The 24,801-nt window shown below is 44.0% G+C and overlaps 1 protein-coding gene across 2 annotated transcripts; it reads right to left on the bottom strand.

Moving 5' to 3' along the window:
- Positions 1-577: 577 nt before the first annotated feature.
- Positions 578-23,847, bottom strand: sptbn4a (spectrin, beta, non-erythrocytic 4a). 2 transcript variants are annotated; one of them, XM_037466748.2, is made up of 20 exons: positions 23,135-23,847; positions 22,760-22,914; positions 13,848-14,111; positions 13,031-13,264; positions 12,759-12,848; positions 12,395-12,673; positions 12,180-12,310; positions 11,838-12,042; positions 10,103-10,348; positions 9,847-9,981; positions 9,338-9,579; positions 8,580-8,718; positions 8,416-8,500; positions 7,928-8,139; positions 6,178-7,604; positions 5,992-6,052; positions 5,642-5,910; positions 5,133-5,303; positions 4,930-4,972; positions 578-1,327 (listed from the first exon to the last, which is right to left on the bottom strand). In XM_037466748.2, exons 2-20 carry the CDS (start codon positions 22,880-22,882, stop codon positions 1,028-1,030), a joined length of 4,656 nt encoding a protein of 1,551 aa, XP_037322645.2. In that variant the 5' UTR covers positions 22,883-22,914; positions 23,135-23,847; the 3' UTR covers positions 578-1,027. The 2 variants fall into 2 exon arrangements, with proteins under 2 accessions (XP_037322645.2, XP_037322644.2); XM_037466747.2 differs by lacking the exon at positions 23,135-23,847 and having other exon boundaries at positions 22,760-23,120.
- Positions 23,848-24,801: the final 954 nt, after the last annotated feature.

Genomic DNA, 24,801 nt, shown 5'->3' on the forward strand with positions numbered 1-24,801 from the left:
CCCCCACTCACATTCCGTTATTGCAATTCCAATACTGCCCGACCCATTTCACAAACATAAAAATAAAGGCGAGTTCAACCGGTGCACAAGTTTTTCATGCAATGTTCTGATTTTCTGTCATGTATACAAAGGCATTGTGTCCTATCAGGCTTAGCATTACTTTGAGCATCGCCACTTTGAACACAACTTGGATTAGAATTTGATGGAAAGTTCTGTTTTTATTTTTTACATGGATCGTCGTGGACAAACAATAATAATAATAATAATAATGCAAACTGTAAAAAAGAAGAAAAAAATACTGTAAAACTGTGTATTCATTGACACCGATGGAGTCGGGTGGGTAACACCAGCATTCCGTTATATTAACATGATTCAAAGCTAGCCATACGACTGGATTAAATGTCAGTATGATTAGTATACAGATGTGTCAAGTGTGGAAGGTTCACAACTGCCTGAAGTAAGCCCACGTGGATGTGACAAATCATAGGGTTCACATTTGCAATTATTCTTTATTTCCTCCTCCCCTTTTACTTCTTTGACAAAGAGAAGAAATAAAAAAGTATATTGCTTCAAAAAACTTTTTTAATGTTGTGAAACATTTCATTCACTTCTTCGCGGGTTTGTCTAACTAGACAGAGCATTGTCAAAGATACGTACGGAAAGATGCTGTGAATTCAAGAGATTAAACAATCAACGATTGGACGTGACAGTGACTAATTCCTGGGACCAATTGTTGGAGTGTCTGCCTGTCTGTCTGTCTATCTGTCTGTCTGTCTGGGCGGACCTCCTATCTATCAGCAGGTGGCCCAATGCAAGCACTGATGTATTGCCTGGGTGAAGGGGTGAGGCTGAGAGATTAGTCTGTCACAGTAACAATAGTCTGTCCAACGACCATGGCCTCGGTGTGGTGTGGCTCTGTGATTGAGGATCTTCAAACCCAGCTGCACACGCTCTCCATTCGTCCCTCCCACCAACCGCCTGCCACGCCTTTAGTCAGTGAGTAATGTTAAAAACACAAAGGGGCTCCTCATTTGCTCTTCCCGGATGTGCTGGAGCCCCCTGCCCCGCCCTCCATTTTGTCGGCGATTTCTGACGTGTCTAACTTCTCTGAGCCGTCCCCTTTCTCTGACCTCTCCTTCTCGGACCGCTCCTCCCCTTCAGCTAGCTCAGACCTCTCTGACCTGGCGTCTGCATCCCCCTCTGACTTCTCCTTCCTCTCCGAGTTGTCGGGGTCCATTGACGACGTGCCAGGTTTGTCCCACTTGCCCATGGACTCGTGCTCAGCTATACAGTTGGTGATGTTTGAAGTCCAGGCCTTCAGGTCCTCCTACGAAGCAAGTGACACACGTCTTATATAAGGAGTCTCTCTTATGTAATCTTATGTTTTTTTGTATGTTTGATGTTGGATCATTAAAACTGCATATCAAACATATTTCTTCTATCGTGTTGGAAAGGAGTCTATTCACCTGATAGCTCCAAAATAAGTTTTATTGTAAATTAATTGCATGAAATATTTCTTTTCAAACTGGAATAGTATTCAGTTGGCCGTACAAGTGTTGTTATTTATAGATTTCTACTCTAAAAAAAGGAAGAAAGGAGACATTTTTTCTTTTGGGGGAGAGGGTTCTCAGCCTATGTTTGATAGATGGTTACACCTTAAGGAGATAAGGAGAGACAAGTAAACTGACTTGTTCTGACGCCTTCATGTCCTATGCAAGCAGTGTTGTTAGTGGCATTAACAAGACCAGCCCACACTGGCATCTAACCGGCCCTAAGTGACGTAGGCTGTTCAATATGCTGTAACTGAGTAGCTGATAAGCCAACCTGGTAACTATCGTTAGCAATGCAACTTCTTCTTCTTAGCTACATAGACCGTAAACATTAGCTGTGCATATTTCCCATGTGAAATAAATTAGCCTCCTACTGTGCAAATCTAGGCCTAATCTCAATCGGACCCCTTATGGAATTTATATTCTTTTGCGCCCCCTTGTTCAATGTTAGGGTCTGTGTGCAAGATTCATGAAGCTGCCTCCATTTAGTCCATTATTTTAAAATGGCTCAGGACTTACTGAACTGTGCATAATTGGAAGCTTCGAAGCATAATTGTCCTCAGCTCGTTTGTTAATTGTGTCACTCCATTTTAGTCGTGGCGATCCGGCAGGGGGAGAAGTTGGACAGTGGAACGCCAACGAGGACTCACATGTTACATGGGCTAGGACGGCGATGTAATGTGTGGTTGACCAATAAACGACGTATCACCGAACAGCAAGAAGTGTGTGTGTCTGCCTCCTTACACTTCTAAAGAACCCATCAGAAACCAGCATCATCATAGTAGCACCCAACTGAGGAGGGGTGCAATGGCGAACAAAGAGCAGCGGCAGGGGGTGCCGGGCCAGGGCCCTCAACCACCAGGCCAGGAGAAATGGAAGTGCGGCAGCCCGGACAATTCCGGAGTTAATGTCTGCTGATGGAGGTGGGGCAGGTGGGATGGGGTTGCCGGCCCTCCATCACCCTCAAGGAGCGACGTACCGTGTTTTGGTAAAAATTCAGCTGGGTGCACATCAGGCAATGGTGGATACGGGCTGTACGCAGTATGTGTGCTGTGCTTAGTGGTGATGTGAGGCAGCCTCTTGTGGGGACGCTATACAGACTCTGGGGAAGATTTTCCAATGGCGCAGTCTCGATACGATACTTTCCCAACTTCAGTTGGTGCGCCCTTTCACAGCACAGTTATCCCCACTCTTCAATACTTACGGACAGTTCGTATAGATTGAGTCGGGCTAGGAAAAAACATCCAGTTTTTGGTGCTGAAGAACCAGTGGGAAATTATTCCCCTGGTGACCCACTATAATCCTATAATCCTAAATCCGAGGGGATGTTCGCCAGTGGTGTGCGTCCTGTCTATAATATCAATTGGTAAACTAACCAGCCATCCCAAAGGCGGCTGTTGCTTCCATTGGAGGTTCCATTTGAGTGCACGCTTTGTGTTAGTGGATCATGCTAGAACACGTTATCCTGAGACAGTGCCATTGCGCAACAAATCCGCAAAGCAAGTCACCTCTCTTTCAATGTTGTGTACACTGAGGTAACTGGCCGTTAAGTCCATCAAGAGTGTATTATCCACAGACCAACGGTCTAGTGGAATGGCTGAATAAGATTTTAGAGACCATGATCTAACAATCTGTACATTTATTCACAAGGATTAATGTAATTGGAATAAAGGGCGTGATACTCTGTTGTTTGGAGTGTGGGAGGTTCCTCAGGCCTCCACAAGATTTTCTCCTTTTGAAAATGTTTATAGGCAGGAAACCACAGTTCGCCAAAATGAGAATCCTCCAGGTGTGACGGTGAGGTTGCCGGAACACAAAACAAAAGTAGTTTGAAGGGAATTGGCTACTATGTTGGAGATAGGTAATAGAAGAGTCAGTGCTTAGTGTAGCCCCATCGTTCTTGTTGCTAGGATAGATGGATTTGTACGATTCTGTGTGGACTCATAGGGTGAATGATGTGTCACGATTTGATACATATCCGTTTACCCGGGTTGACAAACTTTTGGAATGGCTGGGCATTGCACGTTTACACTGGATTTGACTAAGGGCCACTGGCAGATTCCTCGGTCATTAGAGTCCAAGGAAAAAATGGCCTTCTCCACCAATGTACCACACATCCCTTTTTGCTTGTTTGGTGTCATGTTCCAATGCCCAATGGATCAGGCGCTGCGTCAGCACGCTGCATGTGCTGCCGCCTACTGTGCAGTTGGACGGAGGGAGATATGGAATCTGGGGTACCTCTTGGACAAGACTGTGTCTATCGCAGCCTGGCCATGGCCAGGTAAAAGACAGTAAAAGAAGAGGTGAGGTGTTTTTGTCCCAGGAGGTGCGGGGAGTGGACCGCCCCGTGTTGTACATCAGCCGCAAACTGTACTAGATGGCAGGCCCCAGGTACAGCATGGTGGAGAAGAAGTACCTGGCATTCTGGTGGGCGGTCGACTTCCTGTGCTACTACCTTGTGCAACGCTCATTCACCCTCTGTTTGTACTATGCTCCGCTCCAATAGCTCCACCGCATGGTTTGGCTGGCTGCAGAGGGGAGTGGCTCAGGGAACTGTATCAGGTCGAGGCGTGGTTGGCCTCAGCTCCATCGCGTTTGTTAATTGTGTCCGTTGTGTTGCCGAGGACTCACTCCCAGAGTACATGGGCTAGGACGCCTATGTACTGTGTGGTTGACCAATAAATGACGTATCCCGGAACAGCAAGAAGTGTCTGTATCGGCCTCCTTAACTCCTAAAGAACCCTTCGGTGACGAGACTCGTTACCCTTGTTAAGAAAGATCACCAAAAGTTTTCTAAAATGTAGTGCAGCTGAGAGAGCAATATGTTTTGGTGATGTTCTGGTGGAGTAAAACGTGCCACGGCTAAACCGGGCTTAGCAAGCTGCCGTTAGATGCTAACGAGTCCCTGCTGTCGAGCATTGGAGAGATGGCTATGCTAGCTCCTTAAGTTGGCTCCCTCTCGGAGAACTAGGAGGACTTGGAAAGGTGCTCAATATGGAACATTAGGCGGTGGTGGGCCTTGCCTTGAAAGCCTGTCCCACAGAGTTCATGTCCCAATTTACCAAATTGAGTTTGGACTAATCTTCCTAGCTGTCAAATGTCCAATTTTGTCGAGTTATGTGAAATATGTTTTTTTCAATGATTTAACATTGACTTTATTAAAAATAAAGATGACGTTTCAACCTACCACGGGTCTGTTTAGCCTGGACTAATGAAGTATTGTATGTAGCTATGATGACTACAGTCTATTCTTATTTGTACTAACTTACATTGGTAATCTGCATCTCTTAGTTGGCACACACAAGATCTAAAGTAAATAAAGTTCATAATGTCTCAACTCTGCTATTCTTAAACATGATTAAAATATAAATGTTCTTACCTCATCTTTTGCATGGAATGCCAAGTTGTTTCCATCGTTCATTCTGTTGCAGAGAAAATCACCAGGGATTGTCAGTTTCTCATGCACAGCAATGCTTTTTTTACATAATGTTGCAGTTGTTTTCTATGATTTGATGATATACATGATTACACCTCAAATCTGCTAAATTACAATGTCACAAGATTAAAACTCTTAAAACTTACTGAAGAATGAAGACATTTTTCTTCTTTTTGTATCCCATTGAAGGATCAAACGAGCAGTTGCTTAGGTCTACAGGTGGCTCGTCATTGTATGGTGTGGTTTGGTGCCTAGCATCCTTGTAGAAGTTCAGCTGTCCCTCCTTCAGCACACAATATACGTTCGTCCAGGACTTGCTGTAAAATGTAAATAAACCATGAAATGGATTTTAACAGAATATGATAGAGTAAGTGTCACTTAACCTAGGCCAATGGAACACAGTTTTGTTTTACCAAAAAATATAAATTGACCAAACACGGTTTGGTTTTGGAAAGGTTAAAAAAGACACACTGCAAACTCGTTAAATGGCGAGTATAACTTGTGATTGTGCCAATGGATGCTTCTTGAGAATGCAGAGAAATACAACATTGGATGACAACAATTAGCCTGCAGTTGTGCTTTTAATGATGTTTCCAAAGTAGCAAATTATGAACTGTACGATATTTTCTATGATTTTTATCAGAGGTGATTGTACCTGTTCGGGCTTCTCTGCTGAGCTTCAAGGTCAGAAGTTGTAACCTTTTTGCGGTAGAGGAAGCCTTCATTTTGGGCAGTGTGTGAAGGCGGTTGAGGTGTCGTTGGGGCACCAGTAGCTGGAGCCGAGCGAGAACGTCGTGTCTCCTCGGGTTCTTTTGGACGGGGCCTCCTTCTTGGTTTGGGGCGGTCTCTGGCACGAGGACGTCCGTCAAAGCGAGTGACGGGTGCTGAGAGGCTGCTTGTTGGCCGATAAGGCTCTCCTCGTGTCTAAGAAAGCAGAAAAGAGAGAATGTGACACCAGGACACAAAAATGAACATGAGTTATAATCTGTATTTAAGATAACTCACCTGTGCTGCCTCTCTCTCCTGGGCCTGTTCTACAATCTCTGCCATGGTAGACCTCTTTTCCCTGCAGTGACAACAGACATTAGTCTCCTTAAACAGTGAACACAATTATAAACTAATTAAATATGAGCGCTGACTAGGCCAACAGTAATACCAAAGTTTTTTCACCAGCACGACTCATTCACATACCCTGAGCGTTTGTCAGAGCCCTCCTTAACAGAGCCCTCCAGGTCACTCGAGTCCTGTCTTTGTAGCCTCTGCTTGTTGCTCCCCTCCTGTTCACTGGACGACTGCCTCTCTAGGCGCCTCCGGTAACGCTCTTGACGTACAATCAGTGGCAACTCGTTCAGCCTGGCTTGGATCTCCTGTTCGCTAGAGGTCTGCCTACCCAGCTTGTACTCCCTCTCTCGCCTCAGATGGTCCATCTGGGGATCAGAGCGGCTGCCACGGGGATCCCTCTGTAGACGGCCATGAAGGAGCTCCAGACCTGATTCTGGCCCCACCATGTCTGCCATTGGGATGTCCCCAAACTGTTCCCGCTGCACTCTACTGGCTTCTAGTAGGGGGTTTACAGCCTTGTGGATGTGGTTGATTCTGGGCTGCATGAAGTCAGCTTTAAGGTGCTGCCATGCATATGCCATTTTAGGGTCCATGATGCCACCACTCTGCGCCAGGTAACCAGAACTGCCAAGACTTCCACTGCTGTAATGATTTTGTGCCAGAAAGCCTGAACTACCCAATCCCCCACTGCTCTGATAATTCTGTGCTAGGTATCCAGAACTCACAATATTTGACGGTTGTGCTAAATACCCAGAGCTTCCCATATTAGGCTGTTGTGCTAAATACCCAGAGCTCCCCATATTAGGCTGTTGCGCAAGATACCCAGAACTCCCCATATTAGGCTGTTGCCCCAAATACCCAGAACTGCCTGTATTAGGCTGTTGTGCCAAATACCCAGAACTCCCAGTATTAGGCTGCTGTACCAAATACCCAGAACTCCCGATATTGGGCTGTTGTGCCAAATATCCTGTACTCCCTAAATTCGGCTGATGTCCCAAGTATCCAGGGCTTCCCATACCTCCACTGCTTGGCTGCTGAGCTAGGTTACCTGAACTTCCTAACCTGCCACTGCCATGATGGTTTTGCGTACTACCCACACCCCCAGTGGTCAGTCCAAAGTACCCAGAACTCTCTGCACTCCCAGCAGTTTGATTGTTTATACCAAGGTAGGTAGTAGAATCTCCTCCACCACTATGGGAGGTCAGCGCAGAGAAACCGGAGTCACTTCCTGGCCCAACCGGCTGGTGGTTCATTCCAAGGTACGAGGGGCTCACATATTTCCCACTGCTCTGCTGTTCCAGTCCGTGGTAGCCTGATCCATTTATAACTGGCTTGTAGCTTGCTAGGGTTGAAGACAATCTTTTATTTGCAGGAGTGGCACCAAGATCCAGACTGGTTTGTATGGGTTTGTGTTCAATATGCGCCTGCACAGTCTGCCTCAAGAAAGATGAGGTAGCACTGGTTGAGGGAACGTTGGGAGTCAGACATGATAGTGGGAACATCCTTCGGCTGGAGAGTGGGGTTGTCTTTTTCTCCTCCTCTTTTTTCTTCTCATCCTAAAGAGAGAGTTAACTAAATAACTAATAGCACTACATAAACCCAATTAAAACCAGAGAACAAAAAGGTCAAATAAAATGGGGGTACATTATTAGGGGGTTATTTCAAGTATTTTTTGATTGCCTACTAAGCAATGTTGCATGAAAGGCAGATGGGGTGCAGTGAACGAGTGTACAACACATGCAGTTAACGTCAAAAGACGTAGGCCCATAAACGCTGGAAACTCATGGCTTGCGCCCATGCCTGCTAAGCAAACCCTTGTAGCAGCATTACATTGTGACCCCAAAAAACTGATTAAACATTTATCTATAGTCAAGCTTACTGCGGAAAGCTGGCGGAGAGAGCTGAAGCGTTCTTTCCAGGTTACAGCAGCCTTGCGGAAGGCCTCGTGGCGAAGGATGAGTTGCTCAACCTCGTCTGTTTGAGCCTGGGCCCCCCCTCCCTCTGGCTCCCTGGAGGTGATCAGTGGCTCTTTGGCCTTAAGCCAGGCTTCTGCCCTTACCGTCTCCTGGGCAAACTGGAACTTTTCCTGCTCTGGTGGTGACAACAAACCAACAGCAGGTGACCGTCATACCAATGCACACCCCAGGAGAAATCCAGGGTTAACATGTTTGTGTACATGATGGAGATATTTATATCCCATCAGATGTACATCCACTACTGTTTCTGATTGAGTGGGTAATATTAGAGCAAACAAGAAGATCAAAACCATTCATTCATGAATAAGTGGAAAAGGGGAGACATTTTTCTTTTACTTTGACATTTAACATACTGTTGTGTTAAAGGCTCCTTCTGTAGTGAGTTACTTACTGCGCTTTAACTTCTCCTGGTGTTTGTCCCATTTTTCCACCAGATCCCTTTGCTTAGCTAGAAGACTGTCCAGCTTCTCTTGTATCTGTGGAGATGGACAGATTGCAGTCACACAACATAGTGCTAAAACTTGTATAGTATTTCACGGGATGTTTTAGCCAGACCTCCTCTGATGCAGGGTTCCCGGCAGCTATTAAAATCTTTCCCAGATCTGCACACTGCTGTATGGTCTTGCTGCGGCCGTCTACTTTGGCTTTCATTTCCTGATGTTGTTTTATCATCACCTCTAGCGCAGTCAAATCCCTGAGGAGCAATAGATCAAATTATTAAGATTAAATGAAGCAACACATACTGTTAGGGATTCCTTACAACTGCAGTGTAAGAGTGTACGATGTAAACTGTATGCATTGACTTTACTCCCAGTTAAGGGCCGGATTGGTAAGCAAAAAGCGTCTAATTTTGTTTTGTATTTGTATGGCAGTTTTCCTGATTAGGCACAAACATGTCCTGAAATATTATTTAACATGCTTTATTATGATTAACAAAAAATAATTGAAATGACTATGGTTATAAAGAATATAATCGCATTTTAGTTATGATGGACAAAGAAAATGCACATATTTTTCCCCTTCTTAGTCCCACCTGCTCATTTTAATACGCTCCTTAACAATTCCAAAGCTAAATTGGCACTTTGGTCAAATAACAAATAATAATAGTAAGATGTGTAGCCTGCATTTTATATGGAAAATTGAATAACATATCTCACGTAAAATTAAGAGCAGAAATGACACTACACTTTTCACACACTACTAATAAAAAGAGAGGTTTAAACACAGAACCAAAAAATGAAGCTTCTTGACCTGGACCACATACTGGCATGGAATAGTTTTAACTATATCATAAGTAAGTGAACATGTATTACCTGGGCTCATCCCATCCGATCTGGCCCATGATGCCTTCCATCCACATCAGGTTTTCACGCACCACTGAGAAGAACTGCACCTTGTCTGTAACTGAGGTGACCTGGACGCGACTGGCCTCGCAAGAGCCCAGCAGCTCCTTCCAGGCCTCCATCACCTGCATCTCTTTGAGCATTATGGCCTCGGCCTTCTCCCCAGCATAGATGGTCCTCAACTGGGCCGCATTCTCTTGCAGCTGCCTCACCTGCACCATGACAGGATGAAGGTAGTGAGTGGCTTCTTCACAGAGGAATATATTCAGTTTGAAAATAAGTTGAATAAGCCTGTTTCTGACAAGCTCATAATAGGATGTACTTCCACAGTCAACTGCTGCTTTAGTCCGTGGAAGTGGAGTTGTGGTTAAAAAAGAACGTTGTGGGAATTCCACATGACCTGACCTTGTTCCTATGTGCAGGAAGTAGGCCTACACTGTGGGCCGGATGGGTTATGAGAATAAAAACACATCACTTGCCTGTGCAACGAGCAGTTGAAGGGCATGTTCAAACGAGTGCATGAGTCTCTGCAGGGTGGCCGGATTGGTGATGTTGGCTTGGCACGCCCTCACCTCTGGCAGCTGCTTCATCTTCCCTGAGATCTGAGCCAAGACCTACAACACAGGACGCCGTCGTTATCACGAGCAGCTTTAAAAATAGAAGCCAGACTGTCTACCTTTTCAAATAGATCTGCAGCCCACCTGGATCACAGGCGGATGTTTGTTTTGACCGTACCTCTTTGCAGTCGGTAAAGAACTTGTGCAGCTGGTGTGACGCCGCCAGCATCTGCCTGCGGGTCTCCATCAGCTCCAGGAGATCAGCCCACGACTCGTTCAGCCCGTCCTTCCACTCTGCAATGGTGGCCGCGTCTGAGTGGCCGCAGTCGATCATCTCGTTCACCATTTTGTTCACTTGCTCCATGCTCCGCTGGCCGACGCTGTTGGTTTCTGAGGCAAACTTGGTGAATTGCTCCTGGAGCACCTGGAAAACAGGTGAAGAACACAATTAATACAGTGCTGACACAATAAATAATAGCTTTGCTTTGTGGTGCCAATGCTCTTTGTGACAGGAAAATAAGTTGTGTGTGTTGGAGTGTGTATCTCGGTGTCTACCATACCATACTGTTGAACCCTTCAACACAATATCTTTAGTGCTCATTTATGACCATACAAAAATGTCAAACTTGAAAGCGTGATTGATTGATTGAGCCTCTTAACTGGCAAGTGATCAACAACTGTTTCAGTTTGGACTTCTCCGTGTCCTCTCTTGATTTGTGTTGTGTGTTGTGGAAATAAAGCTTTAAATACACACAGTTGTTATCATTAGTCCTATAATATCAAAGATAATTTCATATAGAAATTTGAGTATTTGTTTGCTCTGTTCTTATAAATCTATAGCTGGTTTAATTGGAGTCATTAATCATCAGGTGTTATTATAGTTTACTATCATGATGCCTTGACATAAAATAGTTAAGATGCTGTTGGCTGCTTAAACAGACGATTCCCATGGTTGACTCGTTTTGCATGTCTATTTCTCATTTCTCATATGAATGCACAGGAAGAATATAATAATGACTTGGATATTGCGCCTGAAAGAGGTCACCCTGAGTCTGTGGTTGCAGTTATGGGGGTCCGGGGGGGTTCTTGAATATTCATTAATATTTCCTTAATTGACATTTTGCGTGTTTGTATTTTTATTAATCCTATAGCCAATGCTTCCTGTTACATGATACATACGTCGGAAGCTTTGAGCTTTATCAATCAATAGCACGCACTCTGAAATGTATTTCTGCAGCAGACTACATTCACCAACATTAAAGGTGGTCATTTTTCCCTTTTAAAATATTATCCCTCTATTTTCCTTAGAATATAAAGACTTAACGGCATGCCATCAAATCATAAAACAAAGCACACTGAAGTCATATTATTTACGTACATGGGCAAATTAATGAACTAAACTAAACTAAAGACAACAAAGATAACTAGAGGTGGTCATATGGGAAATATTAAGTACAGGCGGCCTTCTTACTTCATCCCCATCGCATTTTTACTTAATGGCTTGTGGATGTTTGCCAAAGACATTCATGTTGTGATCAGAAACAATGTTTGGTTTCATTAAAATGAAATGATGTCTAAATTAAATGAGGGCATTAAACATAAATGTAAATGTAATATTCAATATTGGTTTCCTTTTTTTAGTTTATCTTTAAATAGGGGTGACACAAAATATAAAGTACATAGGGATTTCATTGCAGTTGTTAATCTTTCAATGCCATAATAAATAAAAGCGTTATCCAGAAATGAGAAGATTATTTTTACTGTGTTGTTTTATTACTTTACTTCATTCTGGACCTCAAATCATGTGTGAAAGAACTTTTCTGTGAAAATGATTCACTTATTAAATTTAAAAAAGAGAAGCGATTGCTTTAAATTGTACGGATTTGAACCCGAATCCGCGCTGATGGACTGACCGTGACGTCCTCGAGGTCGTGGCCCAGCTCTGTGGAGCTAGCCACTGTCTCCCGCTCGGTGATCCACTTCTCTAACTCCTCCACGTCCTTGTTGAGCTGATAGAGCCAGTACTGTTGCTCCAGCTTGGTCTTCCTGTGCTCCACCATGTCCTTCAGAGACACATAGAGCCGGTCTATGTGCGTCTGCTGCTTGGTGAGCTGCTCGCTGTGGAAAAGGAAAACGAAATGATACAGCCACAGCAATACGGGTACGGACAATGTTACCCTTGTGTTGTGCCAAACGGCACATAGAACATAGCTGCACTCCATATTTGCTGCTCTGTAAGTGCGAGTGAGCTATACCTTTCTGGGTGTCCAAGTTCCAGGAGACGCTGGCACTGCTGGGTGAGCATGCCTACGGTCTCTGCGTACGTTTCCACTGTTTGCTCCAGAGCCAGGTGGGCCTTCAGCAGCAGCAGGGTGCTCGGCTCGTCCTGAAAACCATCATCAGAACGTCGTCAGGATTCTCTTTTGCATCGCGCCAAGAAAAAAGACACCCAGTGTGAGCGACACCGTACCGTGCCTCTCTCCTCATTGACCAGATGGAGCTTCTGACCCGACAGCCAGGACTCAACTTTGGCCGCCTCGCTGTAGTACTGCTGAGCCTGCAGCGTGGCGTCTAGCATCACGCACCGCCGCTCCGTCTCCAGCTGCAAAACCTCCCACAGCTGGCGCACATGTCCGGCCCCTTCACGCACAAACTCCACCTCGGGGGTCCTAAGTGAAGCGATGATGGCTGCACGGTCCAGGACCTCCTCTACCCGAGCCCGCCGCCCTGTCAGCTCCCTTTGGAGTGTCTGAAAGACCAATTAGAGGTGAGTTCCCAGACAAAGAGTGCTTGGACCACCGTTCAGCCCACCAAACATTGTTTTTGACAATTACCTGGTTCTTTTTTACGTGCTGCTGTACACTCTGGAGGTTAGTCCCATAATCTTTACACGAGGCCAAGGGAAGCCTCTCCTGAATCCACAGCTATCGAGTAACCACAGTCAGGTCATTACATTTCACATGATCAAACATGGAGGCCATTGCCACATGCATTAGTTCTTGAACAGTTAGATTCCTTAACTTGCCCCATAAAGAGAACTAAAAACAGTGTATATGGTTATGGGAATATGTTTAAGGTCAGGATGGAGAGAAAAGAGTGCACTCACTATCTCGTCCTCCAGGTCCTGGGCGACCTGGTGCATCTCTTTGGAAGCCAGCAGGATCCGGCGTCTCTCTTTCAGCGGCTCAATGAGACGGACGATGCGTGTCTCCACCACGGGCGACTGCTCCCCGCCTTCCCTGTCGGCCGCCATCAGCCCTCGCTGGGGTAGGCAGACCCCTTGCAAGCTACCCAGCTCTCCCACATCCTTGTAGAAGTCCCCAATCTGAGACTCCATAGCCTACACCGGAAGGGAAGGGGGGAGGTCAGGGACAGACCAATGCCACACGTCAGCCGGGTTATGTAAATGACTGCTTCACTTTAATAATAGAAACAAAATCAAGCATGTGTGCATATTCTTTTTATGCCACCAAAACTCTAGTTTAATAACATGACACAGCTGCTGAATGGGAGGACACACACGTCATAGACAATAGCAAGCAGAAGTATATGGTCTGTCAAAAGCATTCGCCATATAAAGGCCGATTAAAGATAAGTCACATGACATGTATGGACAAAGAGCTGAATGTTGTTTTTACCATATTAAGTAAAACCCAGAAGTAGAACGTAAATACGTACATTTAGTTAATTACTCTACCTAAGCTCTGGAGGCTTAAGATTCCACATACACAGGTTCCTCCTGTGCTATTCTCATACTATGCACGTTCTGAAATGTATTTGTAGACATTTGACTGAAGGGCACAACATCAGTTGAGGATGACCAAGCGCTGTATAAGCTCTGGTTTATGTGAAGGGGTCTGACATGTGAAAGAATCATTTGGGTTTCAGTGACACATGGTGCCAGTGAGCGTGCTGAGACTTGCCTGGAATTTCTGGAGCTGCTCGTTGAAGGTGGGCAGATGGTGTGCCTGCTCCAACTGGGGGGGCTGCTGTTCCAGGTGGGAGAGCTGGTTGTCTAGGTCTGAGTAGCTCTTCACCGTTGGCTCGGGCTTGTTGTTTTCGAAGAGCTGGCGGGCTTTGGCCTTTGTGGTGCTCTCCAGGTCGGACCAGCACTCTCTGATCTCCTCCAGCTTCTGCTGAACCACTGGACGCAGCTCCGGCTTCTCCTGGATCAGCTCCTGACCCTCCTGGACACAGGAAGGCATGGCCGTTGAGAACCAACGGTCAAATACTGACCGTGATATCACTTGAAATCCCTGTGTGTTCTCCCCTCAATCCAATTAAATGAAAAGCTTAAGTTAGAATGTTGTTTCTTGGTTGAGTGACTCGTGCTGAATCCAGCGTTCGCTTGCACTGCACATATCTGTCCACCATTTTAGATTCCAAGCTCAAAGAAAATCTATTTCTGAGACAAAATGTGATCATTCTAAATTCATCTTTTTTCACAAGGCCAAAGATTTTGGGCAGTTGATATCCTTTCATGATGTCTCTAACAAAGGCGAATTGGTGTTCAAAGAAATTAAGACCACTAACAGCTCTTAACAAATCTACAGATATACCAAGGCAACATGCTATTTTTACCCATGGACCAGTAGATCTCATTTTAATAGATTACATTATTGCAAGTGCTAGGGCAGAGTAACATTTCATGTCGCTGTAAGGCCAAATTATGTTTTGTCCCCACAAGTAACTTGTAAGCCAGGTATGGAGCACCCCCCCACCCCTGCAAGCAGAGAGGCCGGTTTTTGGGGCAAAGTTTGGCCTCTGGCTGACCTGAAAAATCATGACTGGCAAGTGTAATAAATGCTTGTTCTGTGCCCCTCTCCGCCCCCCTAAATCTCGGGCTTTGTTCACGATGGGATGTGGATGAGACACATGCTAAGATACATGCAGATCAAAGCTTGTGGCACGTTCCCCTTTGCGTCAACAGATTATCGCCGCTCTCCTTGAGGGAGTTGGAAGTGTCTCAACAAGATTTTTGGATGTTTCTTTTTGGCCTTTAAAGCGCTGTGATGTAATGTCTCTGCAGATTTGTTTAATATTCTAAGGAACCAGCGTTTCTGCGCCAACATCCCTCTGTTGTATAAAATCAAGGTGGATGTCTTCATCATTTACTCAGCTTGTGTTGTAGTAACAACCTTGCACACGATGCATTCAATATTCCTAATTCTGCTTCCCCTCCTAAATCCTTTTTACGGGGAGCTGGACCTCTATGCTATGGCTTTCATAATGCAGTGCTGCATTCCTCCTCTTGGCACCGGCTCGCTGCTTAACTGCTGCTAGCGCTCACTTGCTCACATCCATCTCTCTCTCCCTCGTGCTGCTGCTCCTATCTTCCCTCAGCCTCGCTCTCGCTCTCATAATGCAGAGCCAGCAGAAGGCAGGTTTCTCTATCTCATTCCTCCCCTCTCCTCCTTTGGCTTTACTGACACACACAGTGAGGCGCAGGGAGAAGAAATCAGAGAGGGGGTGGAGAGAGAGAGAGAGAGAGAGAGAGAGAGAGAGGAGAGAGCAGATAGGCAGAGTAAAAAGGAAGGAGGGAGGCGAAAGTAGAGAGAATGAAAGGTTTGTGGGGCAGGAATGAAGCTGCGGGTGTGTGCTACAGCCTGGGCACAGTTGGATCCAAAGGGCATCTGCGAAAGCAAATGTTCGAGGCAACTGCGGCTGACACAGTGCAGTATTTGAATGGCTACCACGAGTCAATCCTGCAATTACGGCAGCGCAGTTGTGTTGCTGAATTCTGCAGGCTTTTCTTGTGATGCTGATGCAGCATAATGAAATAGTGGGTGGCATTGTGGGGCTTGCTTTATACCACAGGCACAAAGCACAATGGGCCTCGTGTAGTAACGCATTTGCGTCCATTTCAGGCGTATTTGTTTCTGCACCATCCCTCCAATTTGGGTGAAGATTCTCCATCGTTTAAAAGCAGGTGCAACCGAGAATGCGCGATTCCTCACATATGCTTCCTGGTGAAATGGCAGCAGTAATCCGAGCCAGACAGCGAGCTGAAAGGATTTTTGCTACAAGGATCCAACTTTTTCAGTGGAGTGAACAGGAAATCATTGCGCGTAACAGATTAAGCAGCCTGCAATATTACAGTTACTGGAAGAAAACAAAGATGACATTGAATCTCCTACTCAGCGTTCACATTCCATTACAGCAGTAGTTAAACTCCTCGTTACATTACAATTAATGGCATTAGGATCATTTCAGTCATAGCGTCAGCAGTGGGAATATCGCAGTCTGCACAGCCGTATCACAGAACAATGCCTATACATACATAATACATACATTTCCCCACCACTGATGCCGAAATAATACATCAACTTTGTTGTCACTGAATTTTTGTTTTCGCTGATCCATGATAGAAAGAGAGAGGGAGTCCCATTCAATTGCGCGTTTAAATGCTAGCAATGTGTGGTCCAGCGGGTGGAGAAAGGCGCTGATGACCCGATGAACAGCAGGTTTTGTAAATACAACGTAAGCTAAAGTATTGCAGCATGCGCTATCTGCAGGTTCCCCCCGGCACTGATAACACTACGTTTGTAAAAGAGGGCCAATGTGTTCACACCCACTGGAGCCGATGCCCACAAAACACTGCAAAGATACAAAATCTTGTGAATTTTAGTACATGAATATTTGCTTCTTTTTGCCATATCACTCCAGCCCAACCCACAACCCACCCCCTGCAACACTGACTGGTATGCATTACCACGGTGATGTCCAACCAGCAAACGGTCCACTAGGACCGGGTGTGCCGTTGTCCACAGTTCTGGATTATTCCCGCCTGATACACACTTGAACAAGATTTGTCAATATTAAAATCATTCTGCTATTTTGATAGCATGAACTTTGATCGCTTTAGTGTATTTCTAAGCATTTTGGATTAGTAAATGAATAAATACTAATATTTCTAAAATACCAATGCCAAAGAGGGAGAAATGCACGAGTAGGATGCTACTCAAGCTGCTGCCATCAAGACTGAAACGCATTGTGCATTAAAGCAGTTGCTTTAACATGCTGTTATTACTATTAAGTCATGTATGCAATAAATTAAATGGTAGTTTTGTATTGCTATAAAATAGTAAGATGGATTCAACAAACCAAAAATAGAGATTTGCATCTCATAATTGGGTAATAATAAAAATGAATGATGATGGAAACAGATACGGGCAATAGATGCTGCACAATAAGTTACCAATGAACTAAAATGAAGTGGAAACAATGGGTAATCATTTGATCTATTCTGTATTCAAAACAGTGACAAGTTAAAACCTATGAAAGTCATTGCTGAAAATATTGTGATTCTAAACCGCATTGAATGTCAGCATATTGTCTGAGTTTTTCAAAATTCGCTAAAGCCTGCAGAAGGCAGAACATAATGAATTGTGCTTGTATCGTTGCAGTATTGGCTGTTTAACAATCATTTGACAAATATAGTGTATTTGTGTGTAGTAGTCATACAGATGGCATTAGGCTAAAAGGCTACTGTCCCCAACATTTGATCCAAAATGTGACGTTGTGGCATCGTGTGACAGTAAGAGAGGCCGCTGCGTGCTTGATCTTGGACCAAGATTTCAGCATGAGCCTTTATCAACAATGTGTCCGCGCTGCCACTTTATGTATAAATGGCAAATACATTAACCGTGATTGCTAATTTGATGCACAGTTTAAATATTTATTCTTAATTTTTACCTTATGATACTGTACATTGGATTCAATACATTTGAAATGGTCGAAATGATCTTTAAATAAATATCTAAAGCACTGCAGGGAATGAAATTCCTGTCTGACATTAAAAAAATGTGTAACGTTTATCATTCCATTCATAACCAATGAGATGAATATAATTGTGGAAGTAAATACTCAAAGACCAAAACCAAAGCTTTCATTAACGTAAATACGCCAATACCATATGCACCTTCTTCTTATATTCTAGAGCACCGAATGTAATCTACCACTAAAAGTAGTCCCCAACAGACAGCGTCGTGGAGTTTGAAAGACATCGTGAATCTTTATTGCAGCAAAAGCATGTACATAAGTAACGGCACCTAAATAATTCTTTCAACGCAAACAACAATCTCAAATGTCTAAATGTGACTTAGCAGGTTTGTAGCCTGAACATCACTCAGTTGTTTGCCATGTAGATGGAAGTTAAGCAGATAATCAGATATTCACACATGTTGCTGTGATTTTGGACAAAAACGCAGTGGCGGCTGGTCGATGGAGAGCAATGGGCTGTGGAAATTATTTTTAGTTGTTTATTATATTAAAAATACATTTTACAAATTGTCAATATTTGTGGTTTTGAAACGTGGATAACAAACCTGGTAATATTTGTAAATTAAGATATTGTAAATTAAAAGATTAAAAACTTAATTATTAATTATTAAAAACTTCTACACCCGTGATGTTTAGCTAGCTAGTTAGCTACATGCTAACGCCGTATAATTCACGCACCTCCCGCATGGCGTTGCCGTGTTAACGTCCGCTACCCAGGTGCAGTGCGACGCACAACCAGGACGTGGATGAAAACAGGAACATTTTATCCAGAATATTTCATTGTGTGGGTGTTTCCCCAAAAAACTAATATAATATATTAATATAATATAATAATATATTTATTCTTTAATATAATATATTTGTTACATGATATTTATATATGATATTTATATTCATAATAAAACAATGATGATATAATTGATGATATAATTATTGATATACTGATTGTTTGAATAACCTTATAATATAAACCTTAACATGTAAAGCTGTTATTACTAATAATTAATGTGGAATAAATGTTAAATGTTTAACTGCAAAGTAATAATGCGTGTTTAATACCCTTTTTTGCATTGAATCATACTGGGATATTGATTGAAACTGATTGGCTGGCCCTACCAAAAATAAAAATCCACCAGCCGCCACTGCAAAAACGTGTAGAAAATGAAAAGTAACTTTTTCCAAAATATCAAAAGAACTGTTAAATGAAGGTACTTTGACTGGTTCAAATAAAATCTGTGTCAGTCTACATAGAGGGAAGATTGGTCAACAAAACATGTTCTTTTCCTCAACCTAACCAAGTAGTCTTATTCCTGAACATAATTAGGACTGCAGCTTCAAAAGCGCCATTAGAGGTCAAAACACTACAAGGCTTAGAAATACAAACGTTGGACGTCCAAATTCAACACAGCGCTGGTTTGCAGAAAAGTAAAATGACAATGTTTTATTCTAAGACTTGATTTTTAAAAAGTGAAAAAAGGCCTGCTCTCTATGGGATATATCATGTGATCAGAATATAGAATCATTCATAATTCATATAGAATAATATAGATAGTTTGAAATAAATGCAATATATGTCTGAAGGAGAAGCCACCATCCTTTACAGTTCCACGAAAACAGGGGTAAAGATGAGGAGTAACATGTTCTTGGTTTTAGCATGTGTAAATATGTAAGAGGTGCGGTGTCTGTCGGTCAGTTCCTGATGCTCCAGGCGGACAGGCCAGCTGACCCCAGAGCCCAGGCTGAGGCCCCGCGCAAGGTCGGCCACCAGGCCCTTTGGCTGTAACAGAGAAGCACCCTCAGATCGTCCACACACACACACACACACACACACACGAGTCGGCTTCATGTGCTGAGTAAGTACTGAGAGAACGGAGGTGAGGGGCGGAGGCGGGAAAGCTTCCAAAAAAAGGAGGCGGAGTTCTGCCATCATGGCAGCACGCAGCGTCATCTTGTCTCTCTGTCTCTCAGGTAACGGCAGAGAGACACATGGTGGTAGATTGTGACGGTCAGCACGGGAGACTCCATTCTACTTTCTACATTTCTTTCTGGTATTTGATAACAAGGGTTACTCAAATATGCTGACCATTAAGAAGTAAAGCGTTACCTTGTTTTAGTCCATTTTGATTTGAAGCTGAAATGTCGTCCTAGTGATGGGAGCTCTCTGTGGCAACGGGTTATTAATTAGAAGTTGTCGAGAGTCGCTGATGGTTTAAGATGCATAACACAAAAACATAGACTGTATGTAAGGAACGGCAATAGTCGTTGTTAAGTCGCGAGTTATCTTGGATCTTGGACTTTTCACAATCTTCCAACATAAGTGACCATATTTGTACTGTGGAGCAGTGATGTGGAGATGCAGTTTACGGCTCTGGTAGGGTGGAGACCTGTCAATCACAAGATAGCCCCGCCCTTAAGGCTACTCTGGCTTATGGTCTATTTAACTCTAAATTACTATAATTTACCAATGAACGTGTGTGGTGTTGAAAAATGACCTTAAACTAATGTTCACAATATTTACTGAGGGAATACATCAAGAGAGAAGTGTAATTGAAGAAATATTTAAAACTTCATATAGACTAAATAGTATATATTTCTGTTATCTGTGATAATATAATCAGGTGTGCAGAGATGACACCAATTTAAGTGTCCTCACATTGAGTCCAGTTTCCGTTGAATAAATATATGTCTTTCTATTGATGAAGATTTCAATTAAATTTATTTTGTATTGCCCAAAAATTACAAGTGACAAATTTGCCTGAGATTATATATATATAAAAGAAAATGTCATCGTTTGATCACATTAAATTGGTGCTGCAACTAACAACACATTGTATTATTGATTAATCTGCTTCTTATTTTTTCTTTATTATTGATAAAAAATCTGTGATGAAAGTCACCACTCCAGAAAACCCATGTCCTACAACATCATATTGTATTTTTCTGTTAAATCTATATATTATTATTATCATAATATATTACAATGCTATACAACATAGCATAACATAACAGAGAGAAGCATAAAGAATCCCTGTCTTTTAGAAGCTGCTGATCTGAGTTTTGCCACAAAAACGCAAATAACTGGTACTCAAAACATCTTTCAATTGACGAATCATTCCCACAAACACAAAATCAAGTGTATGATCTTATTATAGCAGTATTTTCAAATTCACAGTGAATGCTAAAATTGTTTTTATTATGAAATGAATGGAGATATTCATGGTGAGATCTGTGAAATTTGAGTAATGTTGCTACATTTTATTATTAACTTTGTCCATAATCAAGTCCCTCCCCTTTTGACGTTGTAAAAATATCATGTTGTGTGCCCTGCTTGTATAAAAGTGAGTGCAGAGTCGTAACATCCCAAGCGGAGTATCCCGATACTGACGCTAAGCCACAGGACGTAGCGCTGCTGCGCACACTTTAAACCTGGGAACAGTCCGTAGAAAAGACGAGCACATCCACACACATTAAGCCGTGAGCACAACTAATCTGCTCCCTTTATGGCATCGTGACCGAACTAAGAGGAGGGGTCTGCCTGCTCGATTGGGGAGGTCTAGACGCTGATGAACTTTGTGAAGCCTAAAGAGGACTTCCTCATTATAACATTGTTCAGCGCTAGGCCTCGCCTTCATGGGTCGTGGTTATAATTAATTACAAAGCCATCATATGAATATTTGATCATAAACGTACACTACAAAAACATGAATGTGTAAAAATCTATACAGTCTAATGAATTTCTTAATGGACTCAATAAAGAATTAATAATTCAAACGGTTGGAAATATCAACGATGTAAATACATTTTAGCAAGGTCACAGTCTGATAAACCTGAGCAGCGCAGCTATCCCATCATTCAGGGTTCTTCTTTGAAAACGCGTGTGAAGGAGTCACTTGTCATGTATTTTAGTCACACCGTGTCACGGCTTTAGCTAGTGGACTGCTGGCAGTTACTCATTTGCTTTTAGATGATCAAATTGGGTATCCAATGTTCAAAGAAACGCACCCACTTTACTCATCATTGTTCACTGATTGGATTGGCCCTGGTGCAGCTTTTGCCACTGAAATGAATGAAATGACATAAATGATGTTCCTGTTAACCTGCAGAAATTAGACTAATGAGTATTTTATAGAAAGATTGCGTTCTGTCTGACTGTTTGGTTTAACCAGACCCAGAAGATCTCATCAATCTTCTGTATTATAATACAGTGCAGCTCTAAAGTCAGCAATTCTGTTTAAATAGTTTAAAAGCATCAAAGGAGGTGACACTGTGAAGAACACATTTCTACACTATTACATACCAAATTGGCTTATGCAAACAGAGCTAAACCCTCTTGGATCTCGTGTTCTCCACACGTCCTCATCAGCAGCAGCCTCACGTGTCAGCGAGCCGACCATCACAGCGACATATTTGACTGTGTGACTTCAGCAGAGCCTCATTCACTAGTACATAGTCCACCTGAGCCTACATGAGGCAGAGGGCATGGAGAACATTCTGTGTGAACAGGACCGAGGCAAAGCATGATAGGAGTGTAGGGCAAAAAAAAGAAGGAAAAAAATGCAAACGTGACAATGTGTTGATGATGTAAAGTGTCTGTGTGTTCCTAACGGAAACCGTTTGTACATCCATGGAGATGAAAAGAACCTGCATCCTCTGCATGTTTGGCCTCCACTGCTGCGGAGGTTCAAGTGTCCTCTGTGTGATTCACTGTAACCTCCATAACGGAGCTGTGAAATCCAGGTGGTCTCACCTCTGGCCAGAGACACCATAAAACCACAGGGGATGGGGGGAGGAGTATACCACCTGTGAACCGGAACAACACCGCCACCATGGCGACGTAACCTTGAGAACGTGATTCAGGATGTCCCCGAGCAAAGTGATGAAATGAAAAGCAGAGTGATGACATCTCTCACACTCTCACCTATTACCACTTCACTGCCACCACACCCACTGTCACTCATGTCATGCGCTCACCTGCTCTGGCCCGTCCGACCTCCCAACTCCCTCCCTCCTCCCTCTCTTCCGCCATCATCATGCCCTCGTCACCTCCACTCACCTGCTCGATCTTGGCAAGCCATTCTTTATTGCGGGCCAGCTCCGCCATAAAGGCCTGGTGCTTCAGCCACTTCCTGTGTAGCTTTTGAGCCTCGTCCCGCGCCGTGTCTCGGGCCATAAGCATCTTCACTTCCACCTGCTGTCCCAATCACTCAGCTAAGGGAGACAAAAATAGCCACCATCAGGAGTCCAACGCTCAAGCCAGCCCTTCTTCTCCCCCCTCCTTCCCACAGGACGTCCTGCCGGCCTCCTATACGCAAGAGATGCCCGCTCTGCTCTACTCTGCAGGGGCCTGGGTACCTGTTCTGTCACCACCCACCCCAACCCCCGCCAGACACCCTTTTCTGGAGGAAAAAAAAAAAATCAAGATAAGCACCTCAGCAGCAGTGGTAGCAATGGAAGCATTCAAGCCCTTCCTTTGGGTCGCTCCTGGGTCCTCATGCCCTACCCATTCATGGGTCTTGCGGTCCTGATGCTGCAGTGCCTGCTAGCCAGTCTCACAGAAGGCAAAAAACAAGCAGCGAAATAGAGCAAATGCGCCAAATGACAACGCTGGTAAAATAAATGACACAACACATCCGAGGCTCCTTTCGACTGGCCGGTCGTCTTCCAGCTCCGGATGTCGATTACAATCCAGCCATCAGCAGAGGTGTAGATGTAGCTTAGCCACAGAGGTGTCTTCAAGCCGGTGGAAACCTGACCATCCACCGCTCGACCAGTCCCGGTCAATCTGTAGTCCGGTGTAATGATGCTAAAGACAGGAGGAGGAGGAAGACTTGAAGTGGGAGGAGCAGTGTATACAGGATGCAGAGGCAGTGCAGGGGGGGAAGGCCGGATAACATGAGCTATCCGCTCTGGAAATGCAGCGCTCCCGGCCGCTACAAAGATGCCCACGTATGCTTGTGTGAGACAGCACACTATTTCCTCCCCTCAGTTCCTCCTTCCTCGTGTCCCCGAACAGCTCAGCCGCGGTTGGTGCATGCTGCTGCAGTCCTTGCTTCTCAGCTACGCTCCTGTGTGTGTGTGTGTGTGTGTGTGTGAGCTTGCACAAGTGTAAGTGTGTGTGTGTGTGTGCGTGTGTGTGTGCAATCACAATCAGCACTGCAGTGCCGGAGTAGAGAGAGAGGGAGAGAGAGCGAGAAGGAATGAAGGGATGGGGAGGGGGGGGGGTTGGCGGCAGCAGGAGGAGTGAAGGAGAGGAAATGGAGAAAGGGGGAGCGCCAGTGCAAAAAAAATAAAAGAAGAAGAAGAAGGGGAGAGCAAGTGCAAAGAGGGAAAATATGGTTTTGGTAAGAAGGGTGGTTGGAGGTGGTGGGGGAGGTTCTGTAGTGGGACAGAGAAAGGAAGAGAGAGCCTGCGTCATCCCTCTGTGTCACCAGGGACATTTCTCTGCACTAGAAATGACTGCACTCAGAGCAGGAGCAGGGTTTGGGAGGAAGGGGGGGGGGGGATTTTTTAAATCACTGAAAGGGAGCTAAGGGAGGATGCATGCACACATGGTCCACGGTGCAAGGAACTGATTCGGATCACCGTTCACATCCATCTTTAAGGGCACCAGCGTGTGATTCCTTCTGCTGCAAATCCGGTGTCCTTTGGGTGCAGAGGGTGCCGCGCTTCATCGTGTGCTCAACGCCGCTCCCCTGATCTGCATTATAGATAAGGCAGCTCAGTTTTACATCGTGGAAATGTGTTACTTTGTTACGCTTGACATCTAATGTGGAGTCCGCATCCAAAATTCAACATTCAATTCAATATATATATATAAATATATATAAAAAAGATCAATTTTCATTGAATCGTCACAGCATCGAAAGGTGATTAAAGTTTCATGAAGAAGATCACGACCCAAAACCATTTGATTTGTTTACAGTCGTTGAGTAATTTAATAGATGCAATTTATAAAACCAATGAATCCTACATCTTTGGTTTACAGCAGCATCAGACCGGACCAAATAAATTACAAATAATAATGTTAGATAATAATGTTCAAGCCTTGAAAATAAAAAATAAAAGTGTAAAAATTAAATTAAACTTTTTTTTAAT

This window comes from Pungitius pungitius, chromosome 16 (genome assembly GCF_949316345.1).
Source record: "Pungitius pungitius chromosome 16, fPunPun2.1, whole genome shotgun sequence".
Taxonomy (NCBI): Eukaryota; Metazoa; Chordata; class Actinopteri; order Perciformes; family Gasterosteidae; genus Pungitius; species Pungitius pungitius.